Raw genomic sequence first — 7445 nt, 5'->3', positions numbered from 1 at the left:
AATCTCACGGTCGCTTCTCCACTCCAGGACACACCCGCCCTGCGTCCTGATTGGACAGACCATAAATTCGGTTGGGGAACCTGCTGGTCCTGCATTGAATGCTGCAAAGCCTCTTCCCAGAGGGCAGCGGGGAGAACAGTCCATGGTGTGGGATTGAGGGGTCACTGATTAAGTTACGAGCTCAGGACACACAGCGCTGGTATGAAAATCTTTAATAGAGGGAAAAAGAGCCCTGATGATCCTCTCTGATGTTCTCACCACTCTTCTCATGTTCTTCTAGTCTGAGGCGCTGCAGCCTCCACACCACACTATGGTGTTTCCACATTGATAATTTCACAGTTGATCTCATATTTCCCTCTGATACATGTTATTATTCATGGTGGATTCTATGACGGTGGACTGGCCAAGACCTGCTGCAGTTAAAAAGTTCCCAAACCACATGAGACTTCCACTTCTATGCTTCAGAGCTGATATGAGACCTTTATTCTCAAAGGCCTCCTCAAAGGCCTCCAACAGCCCTTTGGATCTCTCCTCTGTGTTATCTCAGTTTAACTGTCAGCAACACAGTAGACCACATGTCTAAAGCATAAACAGGGCAAACTTTGTTCAAAATGCTGAATAGGAATGTTCACATCCTGTTTAATTATTTTAGAAAAAGTATCTTTTTTTTTTTATTTGATAAATCATTTTCAAATGGATTTTAGTGTAATTAAATGCCCAAATATGATAGAAAAAAGAGAAAGACTACACTAGACATTTGCTTTTACATTAGAATACATTTTTTTTTTTTTTTTACAAGGGGTGGTGTTTATTTTTATTTAAAAGGTTTGAGTGGGAATTTTTTTCTTCTTTTAGGTGTGGTTTGATTTTACATCAGGAATCAGGAAAAAACAATATTTTAATAAACATTTTTTTGTTGTTCAGTGGAAGAGATAACAGTTTTCCAAATTAAAACAAACTTTACTAATACTAAAAAAAAATTAGTTGAAATAAGGTTATGTAATGTATTTTTTAAATGGACGTGTGTATGTTTGACATGAATCGCTTAGATTTATATTTGGAATTTTGAATTTAATTCAGTTTATTTAAATTAATTTATAAATTTTTTATTGATTTACAAAACTTTTACAGCAGGTTTACAGTTTGGAACATTATCAAATATTTGTGAATCATTACAAAAATGTGACTTTATCTTTCCAGCACTTTGCAGCCCTAGTTCCAGCTCAGTAAAGCCTCTTGTTGTATGACTTCCATCCTGGTAACTTCTGTCTACTTTCCCTCCCACAGTATGGTCTACGCCTTGGTGAGCTTCTAACAGGTGATGTAATGATCTAACTGGAAGGACCTATTTGATACCCAAAACCATCGGAGGCAAGCCTTTCTTCTTTTCACGTTTTCTGACTTTTGTGGCTGTCTTTTGGACAAAACAAAAAGACAAATCAGACTCAATGCGTTACTTAGGACCTTGTTTAGCCCATCATCCCTTAAACCACTGTCAGGCGCCTGGAGAGAAAAAAAAAAAAAACAGCTCCCAAAGACTGAAAAGAAACAAGAAGAGGATGTTTGAGATGCCTTTGACCCAATACATGATTTACCAATATTAATGAAGGGCTGGATTTCTCCGCGATGCTCTTACTGATCCAGCCGCCCAACTCACTGTGAATCTCCAAACACTTAGGGGCTGGAAAAGAAAAGAACATGTCTGTAATCTTTGACTTGAAAAATTTACTAAAAGCAGGATTGTTTTGATTTGAGTCATTTTATTTCAGACACTGGTTATGTCGAACAATCACACTAATTATGTGGCAGGTGCATTTCTCTTTATGAAAAGGCTGAAACCAGAGAGCTTATGCCCAGGCACCGTAATGAGCTGCAAAGACCTACTAAGCTTGCTCAGCTCTGACTAAACTATAAACTATAAGGTGATTAAAGGTAAATATAATAAAGGTACAAATTTAACCCAGTTTCACAAAAAACATTAAAAAAACACTTATGAAAATTTGCAAATTAGTGCAAATCTAATGTAAGTTATAGATGAAAAGGGTAAATGTTGACCCAGAGTGGATTCAGCTTTCATAGCTCTGTGGATGTTTTGCTCTGACACTAAGTTTAACCATAAATTTAACTTTAAGGATCTGTATGCTTTCAAAAATGGGTTTGTTTGTACCTCTTAAGACATATTTCTTGCTTAATAGGTTCATGCTTTTGACAGAGCATCATGCTCTAATAATACCAAAAGTTTGAAATGAAACAAAAATGTGCCAAATTTTAAACTGGCTCCCCTTTAGGGACATTTAAGGCAATTTATCAGATTTATAAATTAAGCTGTGTGAGGTTTTAAGTACAATAGTCTCAGCTCTAGACAGCAAATCAAGGAAAAATGAACAAAACTTCACTTTTAACTCACTGATTTACAGTTGTTAACATTTGGCAACCAGATTGTTTTTGTTTTTTTTTTAAAGAAAAAAAAGTAGAAAAAGAAAAAAAAAATGTCTGTTGTAGTTTTAGTGTACAGAGAGCGCCTTATTTCTGTCCCAGTGAAGTCATCTCAGTCATCTCCATCTATACGATAGTCATTTTAGCAGGCAAACTGTTCTCCGATTGAGGTAGAGTAGTGATCACATGTACAAAAAGCAATTTAAAAACAACAGAAAAGCAATGTAATATGACTCCTGATACATATCAAAGGAGTGTTATTCAGTATTTATGATACCAGTGATTGAGGCTCAATCGTCGTCAGGGGAGACATTTATGAGTCAATGACAAAGTTTCAGCTATTGAGGAAGTGTAAAAAACATAGTGAAGTCATCATAATACTGCAGTCACAGAGAGGACCAATGTGAGATTTTAACCAGCAGTGACTTTCTGCAGCACATGCTGCCTGTGATGAAAGTATGGTCTATTTGTGTATCTAACTGGAATAAAATGCTTAAAGAATAAATAAGCTGGAAGGCTGTGGACATGCTCTGATGTTTGTGTACGCTGCAGCCAATGGAAGACGTTCCTCATTTCATCTCCAAACTTTACAAACTACCATAAGCTTTGATAGATGATCATCAGCAGAAAAAAATATCACCTACTCCAGGCATATTTAAATAAAAAATAAAAGAAAACAATGTGTATCGGCCAAATGTGTGTCCACAACCAGTGTGAGACCAGAGTTTTTTGGGGATGCCACAATTACAGTCAAATTATTTAGTTCCTGAAAAACAAATATATAATTTGATTAGCATAGAAAAACAGAAATACTTCAAAAGCACAAAATGTGCATCAGACAACCTGTCCAGTGGATAATATACGCCTAAATTTCTTATTATTAGTTTGGTGCCAACTGTAGCCATCATATCAGATTGGGTACTGATCGAGACATTTTGGATTCATAGGTCTCTGATAGATTTTTCATATGCTGTCATTTAATTCATTTGCACCCATAGTTTTATCCAGCAAGCTACTCAAATACACATATGACCAATTTTCTCAAAACCCTTGAGATCTTAATCCTCAGTTTGTATTTTAAAGCATGAAAATGAATCTAATGATCCAAGATTATCTGTACATCTCTGTACCTTCATGCTGATGGCAGATTGTTCTGGATATTGCCGCTTGCAGCCTACTGAAACCATGTGACCTTCACTGTGTTCTCATGAAGCCCAAACACCACAGACCCTATGTAAGTTCATGACTAAAAAGTGAGTCTATGAAGTAGAAAATAACTGTTTATATTTTTGTCCGAATAAATTTAACCTAGAGTCACAAAAGGGAGGTGTGATAAACTGATTATCTCTGTATATGTATGTATTATCAATGAGATACAGAAACATTATTAAGAGGTTTTTATTTATTTATCTTTAAACTTTGCTTTTCTGTCTTTTTTGGGCAAACTCGGCTGTTAAGCCTTATATGGTTTGGATTTTCTACCTTATGGGACATAGTCTCGTTATATGACTTTTCAAATATATATGCCAGTAGCTAACTTTGGTTGCATAAAATGTTTTACTGAAAGATAAGCTTGTCTTTTTTTGTCCCAGCTGCTAGAACCCAAAAGTCTATTCAAGATCATATTAATTTCAAGGCTCATCAACAATCCACTTACCAGGAGAATAATTCCAAAAAAAATATTTTAACATGTGACCTTTTTTTCATTAATTTAAACTAAAAAATGTGTTTCCCATGATGCTGCATTTGGCAGAAATGTGATTTTTTTTTTTATTCTTTAATGTTTCTGTAGATTAGTTTGTTAAACGGATATTGGCTGGTCTTTGACCTCGTCAAGCTGTAGCTTTGCAGATATTGCTGGATAGGCAGGATCTATAAGGCAGCTGGGACAATAGTCGCCATTGAACTTTCTGATTGCTCCAGCTGCAGGTAGACCTCTGCTTTGTCTACATATTGCTCCCACTTCAGAAATTCTATTTAGGCTCAAAAGGACTGTGTAAACACCATCAGGACATACAGTAGGCCTAGTTAATATTACCTTACATTATTGTGATCCAATGTTTTTAGGTATTTTATGTGTTGGAATATAACCTGACTATGCCCCTTAAGCCTTTTAAAACAGTTGGCTTGAAATTTGGCCCAATCTTTCAGGCAGATATGGCTTTCCTGTAGGTCATCTTGCTTACAGAACAAACATACATTTTAAGGGAATGAAATCTCATTATGATTTTGTACTTCAAAGTAGGAAGATGTTTTTAGGCTTGCAAGATATCCACCAAATGTAACAGTTTTAATGCTGGCAAAATAATTCAGTTTTATATTCATCAGACCACAGGACATGTCTCCAAAATGAAAATATACTTATGTCCTTGAAGGCATCTGCACATGATATATGAGCTTTTTGTTGTCTTAGAAATATTGGATCTTTTTCCTCTCAGAAGGGCCTTTTAAGCCCATGTCGATAAAAAATTTGTCTCACTGTGAGTAGCAAAGTTTTACAAGCTTAATTCAACATCCTCACAAGGTTTCTAGCTTTTGTTCTGTGAATGATTTGCAGACTGTGTGCCAAAAACACATTAATCTCGGGGATACAGAACCCGTCGCATGTTTGGACATCCCAATGGTGTTCATTCTTCTGTATAATAGTTTGAACAGATCATTGGCGTACTTTAGGTGTCTGGAAACTGTTCCACAAGAGGAAACAGATTTGGTTTTTCTCCTTTTTTTCAATGATGTTACCCAGGAAAGAAGTGTCTTTGCGGTGTTGACCTAAAATACATCCACAAATGTGTCTCTATTTACTGTAACTCCAATGTTGTAAAGTTAATAGAGGCCATTAAGTCATTATTTTGGCTTTCCCAAATTGTTAACAAGGGATGAAATTTGGTTTTAATTTCAACAAAGTAAAAATTTATTTCACCAACTTTAATGTATGTAGGATAGCCTGTCCAGAATAACTCAGAGCAGCGGTAAAGACAAAACAAAATTGTAAAAGACATCTTTAAATAATTTATTTATCTTATTGTTGCTTTTATTGTAATTATAAGCTATAAATCTTACAAAAAAGCTCAACATAGCAATTCTGAATTAACAGCAATATTATCTGTAGGAAGTTCTGTTTTTTTTTTTTTAGATATTCTGTGCTTGTTCCACCACTCTGTCCACCATGCTCCAAATGATTAGGAGAAAATCTCAACTTGACTGTGTGATTTTTAATTTTTTTTTATTTCAATCACTGAGCAACTTTCATTGGCTGCCAGTGTTTTGAGGGACAAGCAATAGTGCAGCCACATCGTGCCGAGAGAAGTTTGCAGATAATCACAGGACACAGAGACCTCAGTTTTCTGCCAACTGTGTGAATGTGTGGGTCTGGACAATCACTATCAAAGCACAGGGAAAGGATGACAGGGGACGAAATAAAGCCTGCTGGAACATCGTTATGTAGTTGCTCTAAATAAAGCGTTTTAGGAAACTGAATTTAATGAAATCTATATTGTATCTGTCTTTTATACATTTCTCATAATGCTAAAGTAGATTTGGTGAATTACTTTATATTTATTCAGCTCTACTATGATGTGCATCTATTTACATGTCATATCCCAATAAAAACCATCACGACAAAATCACTTCTAAGTTTCTTCTTTCATGTTGAAGGTCAGCGGTGTGTTCGGGTTGTGAGGAAACCTGCTGTGCCAAAGCCATTGCTGTACTTAAGGAGAAAAAATAGCTCTCTGAGCATGCAGGGTGTAGGGGGGGTTCATGAGGAAACCAGAGTGGTAAATTAGATGGGGAAGGACGAAAAATGCTGAAAGCTGCCTAGGCTAACAGCTGCATTTAGAAGTGGCTGCAGAGACATTTAGACACTTCTTGACGAGAACCAGAATAACTGTGCCCCCACTGAGATGGTAATCGCTTCCACTTTAGAGGCAGCAAAAGCAGGTTATAGCTTTTGAGTTAGTGTCTACTGAATTTTAACATGAGCACAAGTTATATTCGATGTTTACAGGGCACTGAAAATTATAATTGCTTTAACGATAACTTTAGGTAGCATCTCCAAAGAGCATCACATCATCATATCATCTCTACTGTCACGGTAAAAAGAAAGCACACCCACTTCTGGGGTTTAAACTATCAGGATATAGGAAAAAAATGTTAAAAGCATGATTGATTAATTACATTATTATGTATTAGAAACATAAAGAAAGAATTTAGAAGTGTAGCTTCATTATAATTCAAGAGCCTGTGGAAACCCACTTTACAGATTAGGTACTGTCTGTTTCTGCCTCGCTTTTTTCTGAGATTAAATTCTGCGCTTTGATTTTGTTCTTTTCATTAAATCAAACAATCCAATTTTATTTATTACAGCTTTTATTCACAGAGATGATAGTGTACTGAGATTGAATATAAAGGGACAAATGCACACCAGAAAATGTTAAACCTTGCAAATATAGCCCACATCAACCAGAGAAATACATTTAATCATTATAGAAACTAAAGAAATGTGATGTCTTTCAAAATGAAGATACAGCCGAGTAAAACATGTAATTTAATGCTTTTTTTGAAATGATGGGATCGTAGATTTGCATCCGTGTGCTGGGTTTAATCATTCAATTTGGGCTTCAATTTCTAAAGAGATGTCCTAACTCAAGTATGAAACGATTGAATTGTGACCTCACAAGTACCATCCCTCAATCTCTCCTACTTGTCGGCAAAGAGCCTGATTGCTGTATGAGAGAAGAGTAAAAAACACATATAATATCTGTTAACTTAATCTGAATCTTCTACAGGCCTATCTCAACTAATAACATTTCAGACCCTTCCATAAAGGCAATTCACATGGTCATTGGATGTTTTTCCACCTTACTGTTTCCAAATCAAGTAAACAATGTCCTGGTACCTTCACAGCTCAAATTGTTTAGAAGTTTTCTATCTAAGGAAAACCAGTTGATTGCATCAACTCATTGACTCGAAGGCAATCCCTCACACTAAGCGTGCTTGTAGTGACAGTG

At 35.8% G+C, this 7445-nt stretch overlaps 1 protein-coding gene across 1 annotated transcript in view; it reads left to right on the top strand.

Moving 5' to 3' along the window:
- LOC107091387 (protein cornichon homolog 2) overlaps nt 1-6049 on the top strand; it is a 26929-nt gene extending 20880 nt beyond the window's left edge. Inside the window, exon 6 of the mRNA XM_015385259.1 lies at nt 1288-6049. Coding sequence (XP_015240745.1) covers nt 1288-1315 — 28 coding nt within the window. The 3' untranslated portion in view covers nt 1316-6049. The remainder of the gene's footprint in view (nt 1-1287) is intronic.
- The last annotated feature ends 1396 nt before the right edge of the window (nt 6050-7445 follow it).

This window comes from Cyprinodon variegatus, unplaced genomic scaffold (genome assembly GCF_000732505.1).
Source record: "Cyprinodon variegatus isolate N-32 unplaced genomic scaffold, C_variegatus-1.0 Scaffold334, whole genome shotgun sequence".
Lineage (NCBI taxonomy): Eukaryota > Metazoa > Chordata > Actinopteri > Cyprinodontiformes > Cyprinodontidae > Cyprinodon > Cyprinodon variegatus.
Note: the sequence above shows the minus strand (reverse complement) of the source record. Positions and strands in the feature narration are given on the sequence as shown.